General features: G+C 42.6%; 2 protein-coding genes across 3 annotated transcripts; one reads left to right on the forward strand and one right to left on the reverse strand.

Annotated features, from left to right (window-relative positions):
* Window positions 1-224: 224 nt before the first annotated feature.
* cryba1l2 (crystallin, beta A1, like 2) lies at window positions 225-21,188 on the reverse strand. 2 transcript variants are annotated; one of them, XM_030788133.1, is made up of 5 exons: window positions 21,093-21,188; window positions 3,161-3,279; window positions 2,749-2,890; window positions 2,198-2,340; window positions 225-372 (listed from the first exon to the last, which is right to left on the reverse strand). In XM_030788133.1, exons 1-5 carry the CDS (start codon window positions 21,186-21,188, stop codon window positions 225-227), a joined length of 648 nt encoding a protein of 215 aa, XP_030643993.1. The 2 variants fall into 2 exon arrangements, with proteins under 2 accessions (XP_030643993.1, XP_030643994.1); XM_030788134.1 differs by lacking the exon at window positions 21,093-21,188 and adding an exon at window positions 3,959-4,033.
* Window positions 13,138-15,532, forward strand: crybb1l2 (crystallin, beta B1, like 2). Its single transcript, XM_030788129.1, has 5 exons — window positions 13,138-13,233; window positions 13,752-13,870; window positions 14,328-14,460; window positions 14,977-15,119; window positions 15,361-15,532. Exons 1-5 carry the CDS (start codon window positions 13,138-13,140, stop codon window positions 15,530-15,532), a joined length of 663 nt encoding a protein of 220 aa, XP_030643989.1.
* Window positions 21,189-25,000: the final 3,812 nt, after the last annotated feature.

The following is a 25,000-nucleotide window of genomic DNA, read 5'->3' on the forward strand; positions in this document are numbered from 1 at the left end:
ACCCAAGCGTGGTGTTCACAGTGTCACTGAACTGACATCGCGTGTGTTACGGAAATGACAATAAGCGCCGGTGTTGTTGTGGATCTAATCTTATTCCCTCTCCCTCTCTCTCTCTCTCTCTCTCTCTCTCTCTCTCTCTCTCTCTCTCTCCGCTCCTCTCTAATCCCAGCCTTCACTCATTTTCTCTCCCTCTCTCTCACTCTCTCTCTCCCTCTCTCATGGTCTTAATGCTGGATGCGTCTTATGGACTGGATTTTGGGTGTCTGACAGTGTGAACCCCAGTTTCTCCAGTGCTGGTAGTCTCCGCTGTGTCGTTCACACTCCATAATGTACTGCTGTCCTTTGTACCCTGGATACTCATAACATACAAATCTGAAAAGAGAGAGAAAGAGAGAGAGAGACAGAGACCTCTAAATTTACATCTCTATTTAGGATGGAAAGAGATTTTTAAACAAATGGATGACGTGAGGTGAAGTTCAGAGGGGGGAAAAAAAAGGGAAAGATGAAAAGAGAGGATGCACTGAAAAGGTGTTATTATAAAGGCATAAATTATTTCTCTCCTTTTTTTTCTTTACAGTTTGGACTGTGTAATCAGCCATGATCCCTCGTACGTCATACTCACACAGCAATTATTTCAGTCAAGGTGAAATAAGACGACGCGCGTTTCCACTGATACGAGTAAAACCACCCAAAATGCACCTGTTCATACTGCAGGCAAAGTACCATTGATGTATGAAAAGCATTCACTCCACTAAAAGAAAAAGTGTATATATATATATATATATAATTTTTTTTTTTTTTTTTTGGTGGAATGAAGATCTTTGGTTATGAAGAACATTGGAGGGGGGGGGGTCTGATTCAGAGCTCCATACAATACATTTTCCCTTTGAAATGAAATTTAATTCATGAATGAAAGGTAACCATATATCAAACAATACAGGACTGATTACTGCAGAGCATTCCAAGACACCATCATTAGTCATCAGTGAGAAAAACCTCTGAATAAAAGCTTAACGGTATCATACTACAAACTGGGAAGGTGAAATTATCTTTCGATTGTTTCGCTGTGGGCTCTGAGGTGCTTCATTAAGTAGGTAAAGACAGAGTAATTTTTTTTTTCCAGAAGGCGAAAGAGGAAGATAGAGCAAGGAGAGAGAGAGAGAGAACTACTCATTTTGGCAATCATTTAGCCGGCAGGGAGACGCAGAGTAAGGAGCGACCGAAAGGGTGAAAAGGAGGAGGACAAGAAGGAGAGTGGGAGGACAGAGTGTATGTAACAAGGAGGTGAGAGGAGCAAGAACAGCAGATAGAAAAAATAAATGAGAAAGTTGAAAAAATGAGAGAAAGTTGAGGTGTGCTTTGTTTTTTTTTTCTGTTTTTTTTTTTTTTCCTAGAAAAACGTCTGAGTCAACTGTGACTGTAGCGTTGAAAAATTAATTACTATTTACTGCATACATTTAGTGCGGAATAAATATGTTAATTAGGTTTTTAAAAAATAAATAAATAAAAATAAAAATAAATAAAAAACAGTTTAACTGTTTCATGTACATAATGTTGATGTTGACAGTTGAATGCATTAGCAGTAAAAGGTGTAGGGGTGAAGCGCTGATTTTAATGCGGGGTCATATTTGATCCCACTTGAAACGATCTGTGGTGTCATATGGGAGATGTCGCTGTGTGATACATCATGTGGTGCGCTGGCCTTAATCTGGCAATAAGAGTGTTACGGAACTGACGGTGTTCTGTACAGCTGGCTGTAATCTGTATGCCGGTTTGTTGTCGCGCGTTGGTGATATGTCAGTAGCTGTCGTCAGCTTTTCTGAGAGAGTAACGGAGTGCGTCGGCAGCGTTACTGTGCGTTACGGAACGCGGCGGCGCTACGTGAACGATGATCGCTGGTTCGAGAGTCTGTTACAGACCGTTTCAGCCTCGCACGGATTTTTACAATCAGTTTGACTGGATTACAGCGCATGTCAGCGTTGCATTCATGATGGTTATCGGCGTAACGTTATTACAGAACATCATCTATCAGGGTGAAGGTATGTGTGTGATGGCAGTCAACACGTCACTGTTAAGGCCTGGGTAGGCGTAACGTGAATGACGTCACGTGGTGCTGCATGTGATCCATAGGTTGTGACGGCAGTGGGCGGAGCCTCTGTTACGGCGGTGATGAATGTGGGTTGAATGTGGTACTCACGCTCCGCTCTGCACATGCATGGAGCCCACCTCCACACCGCACCAGCCCATGGCCTGCAGGGAGGGGTAGTCATCGCACAGCTCCACGGTGCGGCCCAGGAAGTTTTCCTTCTCAAAGATCATCATTCGACTGTGCTGATGAGACTGAGAGAACAGAGAGGAGGACGAGGAGTGAGAGGAGGAGGAAGAGGAGGAGGAGGAGGAGGAAGAGGAAGAGGAGCAGAGGGAAATTCAGATACAGAAACATATATACATAAAACAATTCACATGCAGCGCAAAAGCAGATGGATACAAACAAACAAACAAAAATGTTTTATCTGTCTTAAAGAACATGTATTACTGACTGAGATGCAAATATACAAATGTGAGTGAATTTCAAAGTCTCAAACTTCAGCATGCCAAATAAACTCGGGGAATGAAAAGAAGAAAACAAAGCAACTCAGCACTCTCTTTCTCTCGCTCTCTCTCTCTCTCTCTCTCTCTCTCTTGCTCTCTCTCTCGTTCCCTCTCTCTCTCTCTCTCTCTCTTTGTCTCTCTCTAGCAGTCACTCACAGCACAGCAGATGGGTCGAAATGACATCATCCTCTCGACATGATAACCCAGGCTACCGCTGAAGGCATCCCACTGGGGGTACTCTCCCCTCTCCAGAATGAACTGCTGCCCCTCAAAGTCATGGTGCTCATAGCCCACCCAGCTGATGAAGGTGATGGTGTTGGGGTGTGTGTGCGTGTGTAAAGAAAGAGAGGGAGATGGTGAAACAATTTTTACATTATTTCACTTTCCAAATCAGTTCGGTATCATGCAGTATGAATGAGACACAAGAGGAGCTTTAAAATTGGTGATGAGTTTCAACATCATGAGGCCATGTGGAATTAATGACTATGAAAAGGGAGAAAAATACCAGTCATTTCAGGACACGGAAACACACACACACACACACACACAACCACAGTGTGAGACTTACGCTCCACTCTCGACTCTGATGGAGCGGATGTTGTCGAAGCCACAGTTGTGGATGTTACAGCACTCCTGTGTGAACTCCTGACATTTACCCTGGAAATGCTCCTGTTCAAACACTGTCACCTGGTGGGAAACACACACACACACACACACAAACACACAAACACACACAATGCTCAGACAGTGCCAGCTGCTCAAAAGGATGACGTTTGTGTGTGTGTGTGTGTGTGTGTGTGTGTAGTTTAGTCAGAGAGACAGACAGTGATTGTGTTTGGTTTTGCGAGTGTGTGTACATGATTGTGCTGACTCAGAGAGGGGGGGGGGCAGAAAGAAAGAGATAGGGTGGGGTGAGAGAGGGTGGGGTGACAGAGAGACAGATAGAGAGAGAGAGAGAGAGAGAGAGGGTGGGGTGAGAGATAGATAGAGAGAGAGAGAGACAGAGAGACAGAGATAGAGAGAGAGAGAGACAGAGAGACAGAGAGAGAGAGAGACAGAGAGAGAGAGAGAGAGAGAGAGGGTGGGGTGAGAGAGGGTGGGGTGACAGAGAGACAGATAGAGAGAGAGAGAGAGGGTGGGGTGAGAGATAGAGAGAGAGAGAGACAGATAGAGAGAGAGAGAGAGAGAGAGAGGGTGGGGTGAGAGAGAGAGAGAGAGAGAGAGAGAGAGAGACAGAGACAGAGAGAGAGAGAGAGAGAGAGAGAGAGAGAGAGAGACAGAGACAGAGAGAGACAGAGACAGAGAGAGAGAGACAGAGAGAGAATGAGAGAGTTTGTATCTGGCAGCTGCATGTCTTTGTTCTTACCTTGAAGAAAGGGGCCACTCCTGGCTCTGTGACGAACATGGGCTGGGTCAGTTGGCTCTGTCTCACCCGGTTCATCGTTTGCCTGAGGAAGAGGGTGAAAATAAGGGTAAGGGGGAGATGAAAGAAGAGAGAGAGAGAAAAAAAAACAACTGTTCCATCACTACCTGTTTTTACTCTAATCACTGTGTTGGTACATTGTTTGCCATTGTAGTCTTCATTCATTCTGTTGTCCACTATGCAAGTCCTATCATTTACTATCCAATAAATCTATAGCATTTTTCTGTAATATTAAATAAAAACTAATGTGCAATTATTTTATTCTTTAATAATTCTACAACCGTACGTATTAAGAATCACAACTTGCAAAATGTATTGTACAGGATCATTAAAGCTGTCATTTAAACAGTTCTTTAAACATTCTCTGCATTAATCCTGTCAGTTTGGAAAATAGCCATTTTCATATGTCTTACGGTAATTCCTGCTGTTCCTGTTTTGGGGGACTCTCTGTCTGGGATTCCATAGCTGAATTTTCACCTTCTCCTTTGCGTGGAACTAGCGCACGCCTGTCCAATTTAGCGGAGAGATTTTGCCAAATTCAGCCGCTTCTGTTTTATACCAACCACAACAGATGGGTGCGCGTCGCCTCGGCAAACACATGGGGAGTGTGTATGCATGAGTGTGCGCGCGCGCGCGCGCGTTTGTGCATTACGTTCTGATACCCTGTCGGACGGGGGAATGTCTCTCTTTGGCTTTTTTTTTTCTATGTAATCGTGTGTTTCAGCCTCGTCAGCAAATTAAGCCTTATGGAGCGGTTTGTGCTAAAGGCCATTTGAATGCGGCACGAGTGAGGGAGAGCCAGCGCGCGACCCCGCGCGCTGTGAATAGGACTCTCACAAAAGGGCTAGTCCGTTATAATCGTATAGGTCAGCACTGTCCAGCGTATAGGCACAATGGAAAGGCTATATGTAAAGAATGAAGGGATTTGTGGACTGGATATGTGACTGTGAGAACCACAGCGATAAAAAGTACTGATTAATTATTATTATTATTATTATTATTATTATTATTATTATTACTATTATTATTATTATTATTATTATTATTATTATTATTTTATTTGTAGTTTGACAGTTGCCAGTTTTGGTAGGAAAATGATCAATGTCATGCTAAGTTGAGAGAAAACTTTAAACACAGTGTACAATTTTGCTTCTCCTTTCAGATAAATGTAGGTTTACTGACTTAGGGGTTCTTTCTCTGATTTGTCTGTCACAGTAACCAGTTATGTTGTGTTTTTGAAAACAGACCCTCAGTCTACTTGGGAAGACCTACAGGTGCCAAAGTAACTGACTATGTGCCTGCCACTGCCTGACCTTGGCCGTCATATATCAGCCCCACTTTGACTGACCCCTGACATCTGACCTAGACAATGATCCAAAGGGCAATTAGGAGACCCTATTCTTCTGTCTCATTTCCTACAACTTTGACTGTTGCCTTTGCCCACACAAATGATTGTCAGTGTTTCTACTGGGCTGACCTGTGTATCTGGAACAGCTATTCTGCCATCCTGATCATTCCAAAGTCATCCTGACCACTCTAAAGTTTTTTTTTTGTTTTGTGTGTGTGTGTGTGTGTGTGTGTGTGTGTTTTGTAACTAAGGCTGTCTACATAGTCTTGCTGTGTTTGTGTGCATGCAAAGTGTGTGTTTGTTTAAAAAAAAAATTGTGGGGGGAGGGGCATGCATGTACAGACCATTCAGTGCCACATCTTTGCAAAACATCAATGTATTCAGCTTGCGTTATTTATTTATTTATCCCCTCCTCCCCCCCCCCCCCCCCACCCCCACTTTCTTAAGTTGCATCTCAGTGTCGCCATAGCAACAGCAGTGGCCTTCAGAACGCAGCCGTAGTCACAAACTTCCCTTTGGTCTGTGGCATTATCACCTCTTTGTAAGAGTGAGAAAAAAAAAAAGAATTGCACGTTTATAAAGCGCTTTTTTCTGCGTTTTGCGAAAGATGTCAGTTCTAAGCCTGCCCTTTGCTTCTTCTCAGTTTATGCTTAATACGCTGTTCACCCGTGTCATGTGTTATAAAAAAAAAAAAAAATTGCATGGTGTTATCATTTCCAAAGGTTTAAGCCCAAGGGTGTAATTTCACACCTTCCCCACGTGTGACACATAACACTGGAGTCAACAGACTACACTAGATTCCATTGTTATCAGTGCACCACATTATAAAGTGGAGGCCAACATGAATAAAGGGTCAACACGAAGCATTCTTCTCGTATGTGAATGCACATCCTACCCACACACTTGTGGCTCCATCCGTCTTTTCAGACTTTCAGCTTTGATTCTTCTTTCTCTTCTCTGTTTCCTCAACCTCTTTACCCTCGTCCTGTCTCAGTGTTTAGCTCGCGTGCATTTAAAAGTTACTCTCTCTCTCTCTCTCTCTGTTTCTCTCGCTTTCTGTCTCTCTTTCAGATGGTTTTATCAGCACGAAACATGTAAATGTTGCCGAAGCAGAAGAGCTGGAAATGTCAGCTCCATCAGTCAGTACTGACTACTGATAATAATGCTGATTATAACTAATACTACCGACAGCCACTATTACTACTGGCTGCCACAAATACTTAAGAGATAAAAATGAATACATAACAGTGAAATTCATAGCTGAAAGATACAAAAAAACGAATGCGAACGAAAAACAGTCAAGTCATTTAATGCCTCTCGGATCACGGCAGGACGGTTTATGCCTGTCTCGCTGTAATTCTTCACTGTTCCTACATCGTCTGAATCATGAAAATGAGGTACTCTGTGGAAGAATTTATTGAAGAGCGCTTTGTTTTTGTCTGAATGCAGTGATAAAGAGGAGGCATTTCTCTCTCTGCCTCCAGAGCCTTACGGCCAGGAGCCTACATATACACACTCCTATCTTGGCATTCTCGCTTGTTTGCATCTTTTTTCTAAGCCTGGGCACAGTCAGAATCTTTCTCTATTTTATTTCTGTGACGAATTTAAAGTCTAGATGGCATGCTGACCTTTTGTATTTGTTCAGAGCATCTCATAGTTTCAGTAAATCTTACTAGTCGTCAGTGATAATTAGGATGCTTGATGGTAAATTTGGAATTTAATGTGTCAACATGCTTCACTCTTCTCTCTTGTTTTTTTTTTTTTTTTTTAAAGTTTTATATTTGAAGGTCTTTTTGTTTGAGATTCATCCAAAATGTATCATCCTCTATCCAAATTCACCTCCATTCATTTAGAATTAGTGGATAATTGGCTAACTCTGGTCTGTATGTGTTACTGAATGTTTTCCTCTCTATTTTGTAAAATGTCCTCTTATTTTCTTTTCTTTTTTTTCTTTTTGCTAAATTCAACACATAGAGCTTAAACTGGACGTTCTTATTCTCTTGCTTATTGAATAGACCTTTGAGTACACCTCATTTTAACTCCACAGAATGGGTTTGATAAGAATGCCGGGCTAAATTGTATATTTATCTTTTTTTTTTTTAATTAATGTGAGAACATGCCCCAGACGGCTTTTCTTGAAGCACTTTTAATATGAGGCTGAAATTTCCCAGATGCAAGTGGGCTATTGTTAAACCTGTTAAACAAAGCATGGGCAAAACCAAGATTGCTTCGAATAAATTTCTGTCTGCACCCCTTGCAGCAAAACTTTTTTTTTTTTTTAAGCAGAAATCATTATTTTATTTTTCCCAAGTTAAATGAGAAGATCCAGATGTGACAGAAGAATCCCAGTAGGTCTAGCTGCTGCCGTAACCCACCGTGATTGGTTGACATTAGTGTCAAATTCCAACAGCAGAACATTCTGGCTGTCCTCCAATTTCCAGAGATAAAAATATTGAAGAATTTCAGGCCCAGACTACAGCTTTGCATCATATCATAGATTTGTTTTATTATAAAGTAATTTAGAAGGAGAACAATTTGATTTTGTTGTTGTTTTTGTTCATTTGTTTGTTTATATGTTCATTTACTAATTACAGCTAGCTATTTAGCAGAGCTCATATTGGTCCACATTTCCCAGAGCTAATATTTGGTTACTGAATCTTTTATACTTTTTTACAACATCATGCAGTTTAATTTTTACTCAATATGATATAATGAGTTTTTAGTTATAAAAAATTAAAAACGAATTTGTACAAGATGTAATGTGTTTTTCGTTCAATATCCTTTCATGACGTTGGCTATTTCCAGCAGTTTTAATTTTGATGGTTTTTGGACTGATTGTTTCTTCGATTGTTAAATCAAGCAAATGCAATACAGACAAATCACAAAGTTATATTCCTGTCTCATTCTTTTGTCCACTGTAAGCTGTGTCTTCCTCAGACCGTGGCACCGTAGGTTTTGCTTCTCTTAGGATTGTGGCCTCCTGGACTGAACCGGATGTTGTCATTCCTGGGCTCTGTTGGAACCGCTCTTCCAGCTTAGGGGGGTCACAGCCCTAAGTGCTCCTGTCACCAACGGGACCACCTTGGTCTTCACCTTCCTTCTTTCCATCTCTTCCCTCAGTCCCTTGAATTCTTCCAACTTCTCACATTCCTTTTCTAGTCCGAATCAAGTTCCTCACAGGACCTTGGCTCTGCTGTTTTCCACCGCTCTCTGTGGTGCTTGCCGTGTAGATTTGGGGAGTGTCCAACACATGTTCATGGCAGATGTTCCTGTAAACAATCTCTGCCACTTGGTAGTGTCTCTCAGTGTATGTTGTTCCCTCCTGCAAATTGCAACCCGCTACTAGTTGTTTGACGTTCCTGGGCCTTGTCTGATATGTTACACCCTTAGTTTGATTGATCTGGAGCTGAGAGCCCCCAGATCAGTGTTACTGCCGCGATTAGTGTCTCTGCACTGTCCCGTCAGACTTGACTTTTCCAGCCGCTGGTCAGACTTCCTCACGACAGCCTCTTCTGCTATCTGTTGGTGGTACGTTCCATGAAGGGTCTTATCCTGCCATGGAACCTCCTTTGCCTCCACATTATCCCAAGTCTACTATCGGTTTAAGGCGTTCTCCTAGCAGCTATTCCTTGGGGCCATGGCTTGGATAAGCTTACAGACGTTCCACGTCTCGTTCAGTGATCCTGACGCTTTCTGTGCAGCTTCCCCTCCCCCCCCAACTGGTTTACGGTCTGTGGGTGTTGGATTTTGGGTGGGGTGCCTCATGCATTCATCTCAAGACGTTTCATATCTTGATGTCAGCGGCTTCCTCTCTTTGCCAGTTTACTGTGGCTGCTGGGCCCCTGATGACTGGCGGGGTTGCATATGTGTTGATGGCTTTTAATCTTGTTCCTCCCACGCGGCTGGCTCTTCGGGACCTGTTTTATCCTGTGGATATACTTGGATGTTGCCATCTTTCTAGTGTCCATCTCATGGTTCCTGCGAAGGGAGAACCCCCCAGCTATTTGTTGCTGTCCTCTATGTCCGTCGTGTGGCTTTTTATGAAGGTTCGAGTCCCTCTGTCCTCTGTACTTTCCCTCTTTTTACTCTCATCAGACCGCTCTTCTCCTGCCTGAATAGCATCTCGAGGTCCTTGCTGTTGGTCCTGGTCAGGCAGATCAGTGACTCGATGTCTCTTTAGGTCTTGGTGTACAGGTGCCAACCATGTACAGAAGGTAGTTGATGGCACCTTCAGTCTTGAACCTGTATCTGTAGCGGCTGTTACTGATGGTCTAGCTGAAGGGGTCCAGGTCTGTGTAGAACAACAATGAAGAAGGACAGTGCATCTCCTTGTTTTATACCTTGTTTGATCGTCTCTTCAGTCCCCTTCTGCCCAGTGCTCATGTGTTTACACATATCATCATTAAGCTTGGTGGCTTTGATGCCTGACAGTAGCTTCCACATTGTGGTTGGGCATTGGTTGGGTTATTGGTTGGTAGTTGGATGGTGTTGGTCCCTTATTAGGGTCTCTCATGACAAATACTGTCATACCTTGGGTTAGCCAATCAGAGTGGGATGTGGTGTTATGTTATGACTCTTTCTTTCATATGCTCTTCCACTACTGTTCAGTTTTGGCTCTCAGTGGATCACAAGACACCTTAAAACCTATCCTTCATATACTATAAATGTACTTATACTTTAAGTATAAAAAGGTAAACAAAAAAAGGAAGAAAAAAAAACAGAATTCTTCACTGAAGGAGGGTGATTTTGAGGGGGAATTACACACTGCAAAGAAAAACCCATTAGTGTTAAGCATTTTGAGGTTTCTCATGATCCTAAAGAAGATGCATGATTTCTTTTACTTGGAGACTGCTCTGTGTTTTGAAACATTTACTTTATATGACACGATTATTGCTAGTGAATTTCTGCCTTGGCTCACTGCATCTAATTTAATAGAGGGGTGAGTGATTTTTTTTTGGTATCCTGAGGGAGACATTGTGTGGCAGTGTATTTGTGACACCTGGTAGAATAACAATGTGCCTATTTCTTATTTTCTGCAAAAAATCATTGTCTTGTCTTTGAGCCAAAGGTAGTGGATACAAACCCCGAACTTTCTAGAACCTTCTCTTAGAAAGATCGCATAAAAAACAAATACAGTATGCTAACAAAGTTAACATCCTAAAAACATCCTAAAGGCTAATAAAATATAAACAACAACAATACAGTTTAAAGACATGAGATGTCAGGAGAAACAGAATTTCATATGATTATACACGTCAATAATACTTCATATAATGACGTCGCCAGACCTTTGAGCAAATGTCAGGCAGTCTCTTCCAAAGGAGACCTAGACAGTGTTTGGTTTCTCTCATTTCAGTGGGGCAGGATGCTGTAGTGGGGCTTTGGGATGTTTTGAAAATTTTTGCAGATCTCTGTTGCTGCTTGGGGAAACATCTCCAGACTCATAATTAGACCTGAGTTTCTGAATTGGTGGCCTGGGATAGCATGGGGTATAGTACAGTATAACACGTGTCAGATTGGAACTAGAGGGTTGTGGAAGGCTTGCCCATGTTTCAGTGCTGAGGTAGGAAAGCTGTATTCTGTGGATGCGTAGACATACAGATTACAAATGTCACATCCTCATACTTTTGGCCAAATTCCCCCCTCCAAGAATTCCATGGCAGGTCTAGTTTTTCTTAGGTGTCAAGATGGTAGTTACCATTATCTTTTCAGATACTTTATACACTGTATAAGCAGTTCTTCAGTCATCTAAGTGAATGTCTGGTGTACCAGTGCGCAATACAATGTAGTTTTGATCCTAGGTCTGCACTTCTTAAGAAGTTAAAGATCCCTATTGGTTCCTACAGGTTTAGTCAACGGTTCTCATCCAGGAATAATCTTCTTGGATGCAAGTGTTTGTACACCAAGTCCCCGATTAGGGTTGAATCCAGCTTTTGAATTTGTTGGCTTTTTGATGCTAGTGACATCAGCCCATTTTCTCAAGACAGACCGGGTATCAGAAGTCTCAGGTGTGGCTTCTGCTCTTTATATTGTCTTTGGCTCTTTGCTGCGGAGGTCAATTACCCATTTTCTCTGTCTCAGGTTGCAGAAGTGTGGGTCAGGGTCTATTCTTAGGGATGCTCATGGCGGCAGTGCAGGACGCTTTGATGTATACGGCTCATGAAGCTGTTTCCAAAGCTCTCACAGTTCCCTGAAACAGTCTCTCTCTCTTCCTGCAGCGTCTTCCTTTACATCTGCCAGCTGAGCCCTGGTCACCAGGTTACCATGACGTAGGTTGCCACGGAGTTTGTTTTCATTACGCCGACTGTTGAGCAACATACCTGGTTGATGGATGACATCTTTCAACTATTGCATGGCGAACACATTAGGATAAAAATGCATTTTTTTTTTTTTTTTTTAAGGAAAGTGTGTTTTTTGTTTTAACGATTAAAAGAGAACCTGTGTGTGTTTGTCAGTCTCCCAAACATTCACCCACATTCTCTCTGTCTGTCGATCTCTCTCTCTCTCGCTCTCTCTCTCTCTCTCTCTCTCTCTCTCTCTCTCTCTCTCTCTCTCTCTCTCTGTTTGATGATGGGGTGATTTCTATTCTGTGGCCGCGGTGAGCTCAGCGACTTTGTTTCTGAGGGCGTAATCCTCACACACCCAGCGCCAGCGTATATAAAGGCATGGGGGGCCCAACCCTGAGGCACACACACACACAGATCCCCAGAGACAGAGAGACAGCCACTGCTCCCTTTCACACAGGTAAGAGATGAATGAAAATGATCAGGGAGAACATGTCTCTCCGTTCCCGTTATTATTAAAAAAAAAAAAAAAAAAAAGAAGAAAGGACCGAAAATAGGACTGAAAAAGCAAATTAGAAAGGAGGAAACATATATATATATATATATATATATACCTATCAAAATGATATAGAAAAGAAAAATAATGTAAAGATCTATAAATTTGAATGCAGCAATGTAATTAATGAGGGCAGAGAGAGAGAGAGAGAGAGAGAGAAACTATGCGCTGAATAGGGAATATAATTGGTTGGAAAGTTAGAGAGGAATTCACAGGGGTAAGCAGAACAGAAGCAGAAAAAAAAAGCTCACTCAGACAGAAAGCACAGGAGATCAGTGTGAAGTTAAAATACAAGTACATCAGTGGAACGCTTCTGTCTAGACGAGAAAAAAATGAGGATAAATTGAGGCCCATGAGTATTATTTCATGTAAAAAATAATCTTCCATCTCCTTTATATTTATGCTTTTAACGTGTGGAAGCAGATCTGGGATGGAGTTGGATTTCTTTTACTTATTTATTTATTTTGCGACTGCACTGGAATGCTGGCCTGAAATCTGGGGCGGGGTTTTTGGCGACCTCTGAATACTGCATCCCACTGAAATGACCCTGATAACCATTTCAGCTTACTGGGACAAAAGAGACATGATACCCGACATTTTCCTACCTGTAAATGTCTCCGTTCAGTTATCATCTCAAGCTACCTTGACTGTTTTCAGTAGATGATGGAAAAAATTGTATCTTAGTGAAGTACTGAGAAATACGATCGATTTTCTAAGTGTCTCAATCCTCCTATATGAGTTTTTAAGACTTGTGGAATACATGTGGTAAAAGCATTTCAAAGCCCGTCTTTGAAATCTGAAATTGAACAGGCCCATATACATCATACTTTAAAGACAGCGTGCAGAGATGGAGAGAGATTCATTCTTTCCTTTTCAGGTTCACTCTTTCACTTTTTTTCTCCCTTTTTTCACTTTTTGTCTTCTGTGTTCAGTCATGTCTTCCAGCGGAGAGAAACCTAAGGCTGCTTCCCAGCCTGATGGGAAAGCAGCTCAGACCAAGAAGACAGAGACGGGCATGATGTCCTACAAGGTAATACACACACACACACACACACACACATGCACACATGCACATGCACACGCACACACACACACACGTGTATAAAAGTGTAATTCTCTATTTAATGCGTGTGGGCTCATTCTGAGGTTCTAGTTGCCATAGATATGGAGTGGAGGCCTTAGTGTGTATGAGAAAGAAAGGTTTGCAGAGCATTTGCTGACCAGCCTTAAAGGAAAAAATAAAATCTCAAATATATAGTTATGCAATCTTTTTTTTTTTTTTTTTGACCTAAAGCATCTCCCATGTTCTTCCATTTCCTGCTCCCTTCCTTTCTGTCTCAACCTCTGTTCTCTTCTTGTTACTCACCCATCTGTTATTTCTGCATTTCTTCTCGTTTTCTCTTTCTGCAACAATTTATACTTCTCCTTTCGTTTACCCGCCACCTGCTATTTCTTTCTTCTTTTTCTCCTTTCCCCTACCCACTGACCCACTCCCTTTCTCCTCTCCCTTTCTCTCCCCCCCTCCCTCCCTCCCCTTTGATCCCTCAGATGTGTGTGTTTGACCAGGAGAACTTCCAGGGCCGCTGTATAGAGATCACTAATGAGTGTATGAATGTGTGTGAGATGGGGATGGACAGGGTGCGTTCCCTGCGCGTGGACTGCGGCCCGTGAGTCACACACACACACACACACACACACACACACCTATATACACGCACACGCACACACGCACGCTCGTGCAAAGACATGTGCGCGCACACACACACACACACACGCACGCACACATGCACGCACGCACGCTCGTGCGAAGACATGTGCACACACACACACGCACACACACACTCAAACAGAAACACGCACATAGGCGTTCTCAGAGGACGAGGAATGAATACATTATTTTTCTCCATTCAAACGCCTACTCAGAAGCACACAGAGTATGTCTCAGTGAATACACTCACAAAACTGATACAACACAGAAAGGAATTACACACAAGCATCAACGCAGAGAGACATGAAACTCATCTTTCCTCCTTATAAGTGTTTTCTCCCTCGACACAGTGAAAAAGCATCTCTCTTTTTCTCCCCACCCTCTCTCTCTCTCTCTCTCTCTCTCTATCTCTGTAGTTTTGTGGGCTTTGAGCAGATGAATTTCTGCGGAGAGATGTATATTCTGGAGAAGGGTGAGTACCCTCGATGGGACTCATGGAGTAACTGTCAGAGGAATGATTACCTGCTGTCCTTCAGACCAATCCGAATGGTATCGTTTCTCCTAAGTCTCCCTCTGTTTTCACTCTGTTTCTGTCTGGCCTATTCTCCACCCATTCGTCTGTTCAAAAACACTTCTGTACATTTGTTTACGAGGTCATATGTTGTTCTGAGCTGTTGTTGTGAGTACGTTTTTGTGGTTTTTTTATTGTTGTTGTTATTTTTTTAATTTTACAGTTCATGTGACTGTCAGGATCTCATGCTTCGTGCTGCTCCTTCTGCCTTTTCTATTCTCTTCGACATCCTGTCCCTCCTGTCATTTCTTACATCCACTCTGATCTCTCGCTCTTGTAACCTACCCTCTCTCTCTCTCTCTGTCTCTCTCTCTCTCTCTCTCTCTCTCTCCCTCCTCTCTCTCTCTCTCTCGCTCTCTGTTCCATGGTGGGGTGATTTCATTCTGTGGCCACACTGAGCTTACTGACTTTGTATCTAACAGTGTAATGTCCCTCTCTCTCTCTCTCTCTCTCTCTCTCTCTCTCTTTCTCCTCTTTTTCTATCAATCTTTCAGGACCCCGAGAAGCACAAGATCTGCCTGTACGAGGTGGGTGAGTTTAAGGGTCGTAAGATGGAGATTATCGATGACGACGTGCCCAGCCTGTTTGCCTACGGCTTTACAGACCGCGTGGGCAGCATCATGGTTAGCTGTGGAACGTAAGTGCAAGGGGGGGGCCCCTTTCTGAAAACCTTCAAAACTCGTTCCCCGTTTTTTCCTCCAACGTTTCCCCCAGTCGAAAATAGAAACTAGCGTGTTTCTATCCTTGTTTCTATTCGGACTTTGAGAATCTCTCTGTGAACTCCTCAGACATTTACACCTCAGAGAAAGATCTTCACATCAGACTACTCACGTTTTGCCATTTAACCTCTCTCTCTCTCTCTCTCTCTCTTTTTTCAGTTGGGTGGGTTATCAGTACCCTGGTTACCGCGGTAGCCAGTACCTGCTGGAGAAAGGTGAATTCCGGCACTTTAACGAGTATGGGGCCCGTCATCCTCAGTTCCAGTCCGTGCGGCGTATCCGTGACATGCAGTGGCATCCAGAGGGCTGCTACACCATGGCCGCCAAGTGAGGGCCAGGGAGGAAGAGAAAGAGCGGAAGCCAGGGCGAAAGAAAGAGAGCAGGAGGAGAAGAAAGAGGAGGGAGAGCTAAACGAGAGAGGAAGATCTCATTATGAGCGCTGTGCGAGAGAGAGAGAGAAAAAGAAAGAGCGAAGGAGAGAAAGCGTGACGTAATGATGGTGAAGACAGTGCTCTGTCCGTGAAGAGTTCATGCCCCACACCAATGACACGTGTCAGATAAACATGACACGTGGAACGTAAATTTGGCTTTTTATTTTTTTAATCTTTTTTTTTTCTTTTTTTTTTTTTTTTTGATGAAACAGTCCTGTGCTCTGTAGATTGGCATTCTCTTTCTCTTTCTATTTCTCTGTCCCATCCCATACCTCAGCACCCCCCCCCTTCCCAAAAAATGTTTGGTTTTTTTTTTTACCCTTCTTCCTCTTGTTCTCTCTGTCCTCTTCCTCCTCTTACTCATCCTCCAATCCAAATGTTTCTCCTGAATAAAATCAACCAATGATGAAAAGGTCTTGCAGTCTGTCCCCTGGCTTAGGGGTGGGGTTGGGGTGATATGATTGACAGCTAGGAGCAAAGTATTATGGGTAGGGCATCAGAAGGAATTAAATAATTACTTAAGGAACACGTAACCCCTAACACCTTCCCTTTAACCTTTTAAAATCGGTAATAAAGAAAGCACCTTTGACACTCCATGACACTTAACTGCTTTCCAATTTGTTTATGATTATTTAAATGTTTTTATTATTAAAGGTGCAGGAAACTTGCTATCATTAGAGACTTACAAACACTTAATAGTTAACTGAAGCTTTAGTTTAGACGAGTGTTGCCAAGGTGGTAAGGAAAGTCGCCATTGGATACAGAACACTAAGATTCAAATAGATTCCGACTGTGATGTCATAATGGCAGTATTACCATATAATACCTTCTGTTGTTGTTTATGATCTGAGGACAGTACAGATGTTTTAAACTTAGTATTCTACCAAAATATGCATTAAAATATTTCTATAATATCAGTACGAGTGGATCACCTGGGCAAGACACTGTTGCACGCTGATGTGACAGTCTGAAACCCAGCTGTGCCCTAGTTGCTGACGGTGTTTGATCATCCAAAGAGCCAGTTGTGTAACCCTTGGTTGGGTGTGTTAACCTGAGTCATTCTCTCTATCGTTGGTCTATTCTGGTCACCAACAACTGGAAGACCATTTCTCCAGTGGAGGCTATAATCCTACAAACAGTGCTCTCCCCCATTAAACATCAAACTGCACATCAGCGCTACACGGTACTGTCATGGCTGCAGTGGAGCTGGACCCAAAAGCAAGACACATTGGATTAGCAAGTGGGAAAGCAAGTGATTACAAAAAAGAAGGCAAAAAATCAGGTACAAACAGGAACCAAAACTGGAGACAAAAGTGCAGCCAAACAGTGTGAGTTTAAACACAAACAACAATAGACAAAGAACAGGTTAAACACAAGGGCTTAAATACACAAGGGGAACCAGTCAGGGGAAACATGATTGGTTAAACTTAACGGGGTAGAACAATGAATAAGATGAACAGAATCAGGTGAGGGGCGGAGACAGAGACACGAGAAACAGGAGCACAAGACATGTCAAAACAAAAGTCCAAAACAAAGTTCAGAATGTGACAGACCCACTGGACAGCGGAACCTCCATGGCGCTGAGCAGCGGAAATACCCGGCGTCGTCGAGAGCCACTCTTTTTGGATGAAGGTGGCTCTTGGGGATTAAGGGGGCCAGAGACAGGAACAGGACCCAGGAGCAGGCACAGCTCCAGTGGTGGTTGGATCAAGCACCACAGTCCCTGTGGTGCCTGAATCTAAGGCTGGGAGCCCCCCGTCAGGGCCTGTCTGAGAGGTCGCTCCAGTCCCTGTTCCCCAGTCTATTCCCATCCCGACCAACCCCCCAGCCTGCTCGGCCGCCAGAGGAGACCTGCCCGTGCCGACAGAACCGCCGGTCTGAACTGCCACTGGGCCATCCTCCTGAGCGTTAAGTTTAATCAGTCATGTTTCCCCTGCTTGGTTCCCCTTGTGTATTTAAGCCCCTGTGTTTGGCGGCACTTTTGTCTCCGGTTTTGGTTCCTGTTTGGTTCCTGGGGGTTTTTTGCCTTCTTTTTTTTTTTTTTTTTTTTTTGTAAGTAACGTCCTCCTTTTTTGTTATCACTTCCACCGTGTCTTGCTTTTGGGTCCAGCTCCACTGCAGCCATGACCGGTAACACAGTGCAGAAGGGTTGCAAGTACGCAGTTTTAGACTTTCGTCAGAGGAAACATCCGCTGAAATGTTGCGATGACTCAAGCAGACAGAAGACGTTTGAGGAGCCAGCGACTTGCATTCATAAGATGCGTGATCAAGAAATCGTAGTCCTTATCAGACAGGGTTTGGTACACAGACAATGGACTTTCAGAGACAATCATCAGGGACAGGCAAGTTCTGTTCACAAGTAAACTAGACTATGACACCAGGGAAAGGCTCAGTAACTCAGCAGACCTGATAAAGAGTCTTGATAAAGAACAGAGAGAAACCAAGGGCTATATATATATATATATATATATATATATATATATATATATAATTATCACATACACCTGTTACCCATTTATGGACTCATTAGGAATTGTGTGTGTATATAATACATACATACATACATATTTTATATATATGTGTGTGTGTGTGGGGGGGGGGGGGGGGGGTGCGTGTGTGTATGTTATATATATATACACACACACTAGATTCTTAATGAGTCCATAAACAGGTAACAGGTGTATGTAATAATTAGATGATAGACTGATTGAGATGCTCATTAGTAAACCAGTAAAGCTGAGCTCTGATTGGCCGAAGCAGAGATAAGTGGTGAAGGGGGGCGTGGCCACTAGCCTCACTTAGCATTGACTGAAGTTGTCGTCATGTGAGGGGAGGCCCAAAAAGGGTGAGTGAAAGGTCATTGTCCAATTCGTCAAGAGAAGCTACATTGACAAAACTAAAAACCTATTAAATCCTCTGGTTTTTAAGTTTAAGAGAGGTATAAGAAGTATCTCAGTTTCAGGTTTATTACTTTTAATGAATATGAGGCCTGAGTGATTGTATGCGTGATTGACAGGTTACGTCTGATGAATGGTAATGAAGGTGAAACAGGTCACATTTCGGAGTGAAATTAATCATCGGTGATCTGTTTCTCCACTGTTGCATAACTCAAGAGTAAATAAGTTTTCATATTCATTAGTGATAAGACATCGCCTGTTTCTAATATTACTGATGATATAAATATCATTTGCCCACATCATTCTGCTCATGTCAGTATGCCATCACTTTAATTATCAGGAATATATCAAAATGCAGTGACTCAGACACACACACACACACACACACAGAGTCATTCATGATTTTGTAAGGGTGTCTTGATTAGAAGGGGTGTATGCATACATACACACACACAACACGCGCACACACTTGTAAAACTTGCGTATTAGTGTGATTGTGTTTTTACGTTGAAGTTTGAGTGTGTGTGTGTGTGTGTGTGTGTGTGTGTGTGTGTGTGTGTGCGTGCAAGCGTGTGCTGGCGTTTATACCACACATCTTTTTATTTGTACAAACTCTTTTCTGAATGAAACACTAGGTCCAACTCTGTACCTCTGGGAGAGTTTATTTTTTTCTCCGTGCCAGACCACCCACACCAGCGTAGTCTCGTCTCTGCCTCTAAAAACAGGACTCCTGATTGACGTCAGCTCCCCCCTTCGAGGCCCTACACACATTAAAGACCTGAGCCCCACAGAGCTACACGATACACTTACCAACCAGGGAAATAACGAAAGCAAAGGCCCACGGATTCGACCGTGATCAGCTCAGCTCTCTCCTTTCTCATGCTCTCTCTCTCCCCGTCCATGGCCCCTCGGCTGTGATAACGGCAGGTAAAGGCTTCATTTGTTCGGGAATGGAGGAAAGGGGAGATGAGAGAGAGAGAGAGAGAGAGAGAAAGAGAGAGTTATTCATCTTGACCCTGTGGGAAAGCAGTGAGTTGTAATAACTGTCCGGTCGGATGTAGGCTTGCCTCTTTACCACTAGAGGGCAGGAGAGAGTTAGGATATTGATTCCACTGAGCCCCATTTTCCCTGTGTGTGCGTGTGTATGTGTGTGTTAATAAATTAAAGTAACTTCATCTGTTTCTGTGAATGTGTGTCTGACTCTCTGTCTTTGGTAACCATGTCTTTCTCATCCCTCTGACTGTACGTACGCGCGCGCACACACACACACACACACACACACACACACACACACACACATATATTTAAACTCAGTTAACCATATCTCTCCCACGAGTGACTTCATTCTCTCTCTCTCTCTCTCTCCCTCTCTCTCTCTCTCTCTCTCTCACACACACAAACACACACACACACATTTGCAGAGAGAGAGAGAGAGAGACTCTTTCTGCGTCATGTCAGTGTTTAGATGCTGATAGGAGAGAGGTATTCTTTTTCTGGACCTCCATGAAAAGCGTTTCCGCTGCCGCACATGTGATGTAAGCTCTCTCTCTGCTCTCTCTCCCTCTCTCTCTCTCTCTCTCTGCTCTCTCTCACACTCTCTCTCTCTCTCTCTTTCTCTATCTCTTTCACTCTCTCTCTCTCTCTCTCTTTCTCTATCTCTTTCACTCTTTCTCTCTCTCTCTCTTTTTGCCTTTAAACAAACGAGTGGGTGTTTTAACTTCTCACAAGAGTAGATAGAAAGAGTGAAAGAGCAGGGAGGGAGGTGGCTTTGTCACATGTGATGCAACCTTTCACGCGCGCACACACGCACTCACACACGCACGCACACAGACAGACAGACAGACAGACAGATAGCTGTGCTGTTGTCAAGAGCTGGTATTTAATGTTAAAAATGTTGAAATGAATTTTTCACAACCTCTTTCTCCAACCTTTCCAGCCTTTTACTGAATCTGTCGACATTCGTCTTTCTGTCAGGAGATCTCTGTCTCTCTGTTTTATCTAATTCTCTCTCTCTCTCTCTTTATCTGTTTATCTACCCAACTCTCACACTCGTTCGCTGTGTTTCTCTGCGAGCCCTCCCTCTCTCTGTCTTGTGCTGGTTTGGTGTCAGTGTTGCGTTTGGACCTGCGTCATCTGTGAGCAGCGTCTGACTGGCTTGGGTTAAAAATAAAGAGTTGAGGGAGTGTGTGTACGTGAATGCCTGTGAGAGAGTGTAAATGTGCGTGTGTGTGTGTGTGTGTGTCTAAGTGTGCATATGTTTATTTTTTGGGTGAATGTGTGTGTGCGTAAATGTACATTTGTTTGTGCATGTATGTGCATGTGTGCGCGCGTGTGTGTGTGTACGCACATGTGTAAATGTGTGTGTGCGTGTGTGTAAATGTGTGTGTGTGTCTTTGCCTGTGTGTGTGCATGTGTAAATGTATATGTGTGTGTGTGTGTGTGCACACACATGTGTAAATGGGTGTATTATATGTAGGCGCGTGTGTAAATGTGTGTGTGTAAATGTGTGTGTGTGTGTGTGCACATGTGTAAATGTGTGTGTGTGTGTGTGTGTGTGCATTACCTTGTAGGACATCATGCCCGTCTCTGTCTTCTTGGTCTGAGCTGCTTTTCCATCAGGCTGGGAAGCAGCCTTAGGTTTCTCTCTGCTGGAAGACATGACTGAACACAGAAGACAAAAAAGTGAAAAAAAAAGTGAAAGAGTGAACCTGAAAAGGAAAGAATGAATCTCTCTCCATCTCAGCACGCTGTCTTTAAAGTATGACATAAATGGGCCTGTTCAATTTCAGATTTCAAAGACGGGCTTTGAAATGCTTTTACCACATGTATTCCACAAGTCTTAAAAACTCATATAGGAGGATTGAGACACTTAGAAAATCGATCGTATTTCTCAGTACTTCACTAAGATACAATTTTTTCCATCATCTACTGAAAACAGTCAAGGTAGCTTGAGATGATAACTGAACGGAGACATTTACAGGTAGGAAAATGTCGGGTATCATGTCTCTTTTGTCCCAGTAAGCTGAAATGGTTATCAGGGTCATTTCAGTGGGATGCAGTATTCAGAGGTCGCCAAAAACCCCGCCCCAGATTTCAGGCCAGCATTCCAGTGCCGTCGCAAAATAAATAAATAAATAAGTAAAAGAAATCCAACTCTATCCCAGACCTGCTTCCACACGTTAAAAGCATAAGAATAAAGGGGATGGAAGACTATTTTTTACATGAAATAATACTCATGGGTCTTAATTTATCCTCATTTTTTCTCTTCTACACAGAAACATTCCACTGACATTTGCATTTTAACTTCACACTGATCTCCTGTGCTTGTGTGTGTGTGTGTGTGTGTGTTCGTGTGTGTGTGCGTGTGTACATGCGTGCATGCGTGCATGGGTGCGAGTGCGTGTTTGCGCATGTGTGAGTGTGAGTGTGCGTGTGTATGTGTTTGTGAGAGACCGTGTGTGTTTATTTTTATCTGTGTGTGCTGTGTGTTCATATGGGCAGAGATCTGAGTCGGGGGGGGTGACAGGGAAGAGATCAAATGTAGGCCAGACAGATGAACCGGGGGGAGGAGCATAAATAAACATTCTAAGAGGAAAGGGCAAAAAATAGACAATCAGAGTTGGAAAGCACCAGAATAGGGAAAGAGGCATTACAGCTGAAAAGTGAAAATGAAAAAATGACCAAAGAGGAGAGAAGAGAAGAGGCGAGGAAAGGAGAGAAGAGAAGAGAAGAGAAGAGAAGAGAAGAGAAGAGAAGAGAAGAGAAGAGAAGAGAAGGGGAAAGGGAATGTAAAGATTATGATGGTGTGATACTGTAAATGAAAAAGGTGTCTTGTTTGGAGAGGGAAAAGAGATACTGGTGGAAAGGATTAGCATTAGGTGAGAAGCATGACAAGCTGTTTTACCTTATAACAGGTAACACTTCAAACCACACAGATAACATATGTGTGTGTGTGTGTGTGTGTGTGTGTGTCTGTGTGTGTGTATACACCTACCACTAACTCACACACAAACACACAAACCATATGCATTACATATGCATGGGCTAATACAACAGACAGTTTCACAGAGAAATGTTTTATGTAGTCCCGAAAAAAAAAAAAAAAGAAACTAAGTCAAACTAATGCCAGAGGCGCACACACACACACACACATACAAGCTTAATTAAAGTAGCACTCAGCTTACTGCCCACACATTGGTAACGTGCAGTGGATCTAGAGAAACTCTAAGGAGCTTATATACAGACACATTTTTGCCCTGAAGAAAACGCATTTCACAAATAAATATTTAGCGCATGAAGAAGAAAACATATTTCAGAGAACGTGAGGAAGAAAAGTTACTAAGGAAGGGAGAATGCTAAGTATGCAGTGTGAGTAAAAGAAAGAAAGAAAGAAAGAAAGAAAGAAAGAAAGAAATGAGGGAAGGGAGAAAGAAAGACAGAAAGACAATAAGAAAGAAAGAAAGAAAGAAAGAAAGAAGAAATGAAGGAAGGGAGAAAGAAAGAAAGAAAGAAAGAAAGAAAGAAAGAAAGAAAGAAAGAAAGAAAGAAAGAAAGAAAGGATTTTCATTGAAGTCTCCGTGGAGAGAAGAGAAAGAAGGGGGGGGGTGACGTGTGAGATGGAGAGCCGTGTGGATCTGCCTCATTACTGTCTCAGCAAAGAGGAGGAGGAGGAGTGCAGGGATGGAGGGATGAAGGGAGGGAGGGATGGAGGGATGGAGGGATGGGTAAGAGGACGAATGACTGGGAAGACCGGACAAGACGGATATGGGTCAGTGTTATACAAGACGCCAGTGAGGAGGAGGAGGAGGAAGACGTGATGGTTTGTGTTTAGAATAAGCAGATCTACGATATCATGGTTCACGTTTGAAACAAACAGATCTCATCTCGCCAAATCTCATCTCGTGCCTTTACTGTCCGTTACCGTTGAGACTGGTATGTGGGCGCAACATGAATGTGACATTATTTTGATTTCATTAAATGCTGTTTTTCGTTAGGAGTTGACAGAGTTCAAATAAAAGAGAAAAAGAAAAAGCAGAAAATAAAAAACAAAATGGAAAAACGATTCACTTTTCAGATTGTTTAATGTATTTACAAAATCCTTGGAAGTTTGGAAGTTTAGGGGAAAAAATAAGAGTTGTGTTTAATGATGTATGCTTAAAAAAAAATTTTTTTTTTTGTGTCTTGAAACTTTGTTAACATTTACTGTCTCTTTTCTCTTAAATATACACATACAACTTTAATTTGTCTCATCAATATTTTATCACTAATTAACACTGATCTGTGAATTAATTTAATAGATTTATATAGTCTAGCTTTATATAGTCTAGGTTACAAATATGTTATTGAGAGAAAGGCGAACTTCAGCACAAAGCTCATACAGTGACGTAAAGAATTTATTTTTACTGCACACTCAGTGTATACTGGATACATTTATCTATGTATCTATGTGTGTATCCAAAGATAACATACAGTCTAATCAGGGAGGGAGAGAGAGAGAGAGAGAGAGAGAGAGAGAATGAGACAGAGAGAGAGAGCGAGAGAGAGAGAGCGAGAGAGAGAGGGAGAGAGAGAGAAGGAGAGAAGGAGAGAGAGAGAGAGAGAGAGCTCCATATGGAGAGTCGGAAGTGATGCTCTGAACGAACAAAGACAGAACAAGATTTGTGCCTCAGGAGGGTGGTTGTGTGTGTGTGTGTGTGTGTGTGTGTGTGTGTGTGTGTGTGTGTGTGTGTGTGTGTAAACCAGGCACTGAGAGAGAGGGGGGGAGCGGGGAGTAGGCAGAGACAGTGAGAAAAAGAGCGACCAAACAATACAGTACAATGGTTTCTGTCAAGGCAGACAAGTCGAGTCAGAAAGCTTGTCTGTCAAGAGCGTGACTGACTGAAGACAATAAAACAGAAAGTTATTTATAAGTTCTTCAATAAAAATTTGGATTCACTTATAGATTATGTTTTATCTTGCTCATCTGTAATCTTGAAGATTTGTTTGACTGGCAATGCTCGGAAAGCCGGAATAAAGCAATTTCAAAAATAACACATGGGTTTTTGTCAGACCTTAATGTTTTAGAAGCCTTTCAATTAAAAAATGAATGACATTTCTGTTCAGAGGCTCTGCCCTAAACCTGTTCAGTAATTAGTTTAACTGCCTCTCAATCATCTTATTACCCAACCTTTTTTTTTTTGAACATAAAGTCAAAGTTGACCCGTTTCAAAGTATGCGAAACTAACACAGCAATGCAAGGGCTAAGCTTTATGGAAAAGTTTGACGCTTTTAACACTTTTTACTACAGTTTTTCTCTACCTCTTCAGTCGTTCTGAGACGTCAATCCAGACAGTTTTAAAAAAAAAGTCCTCATTCCATATCCAGCATCTACCTCCATGACTGTGAGTGTATTTAGGTTTACGCTCTAAGACCGCAAACAAAAATTGTGCAGCCATCTTCTTTTCACTCTTTCGGATATCTGGCTTTAGATCC

The sequence above is a fragment of the Chanos chanos genome, chromosome 11, assembly GCF_902362185.1.
Source record: "Chanos chanos chromosome 11, fChaCha1.1, whole genome shotgun sequence".
Taxonomy (NCBI): domain Eukaryota; kingdom Metazoa; phylum Chordata; class Actinopteri; order Gonorynchiformes; family Chanidae; genus Chanos; species Chanos chanos.

Coding starts and splice junctions, on each gene's coding strand:
- crybb1l2 (XM_030788129.1), top strand. CDS start 13,138: ATGTCTTCCAGCGGAGAGAAACCTAAGGCTGCTTCCCAGCCTGATGGG. Junction 13,234..13,751: donor CGGGCATGATGTCCTACAAG/GTAATACACACA, acceptor TTGATCCCTCAG/ATGTGTGTGTTTGACCAGGA. Junction 14,461..14,976: donor CCTTCAGACCAATCCGAATG/GTATCGTTTCTC, acceptor TCAATCTTTCAG/GACCCCGAGAAGCACAAGAT.
- cryba1l2 (XM_030788133.1), bottom strand. CDS start 21,188: ATGTCTTCCAGCAGAGAGAAACCTAAGGCTGCTTCCCAGCCTGATGGA. Junction 3,280..21,092: donor CGGGCATGATGTCCTACAAG/GTAATGCACACA, acceptor GTTTCCCACCAG/GTGACAGTGTTTGAACAGGA. Junction 2,341..2,748: donor TTCGACCCATCTGCTGTGCT/GTGAGTGACTGC, acceptor CTGTTCTCTCAG/TCTCATCAGCACAGTCGAAT.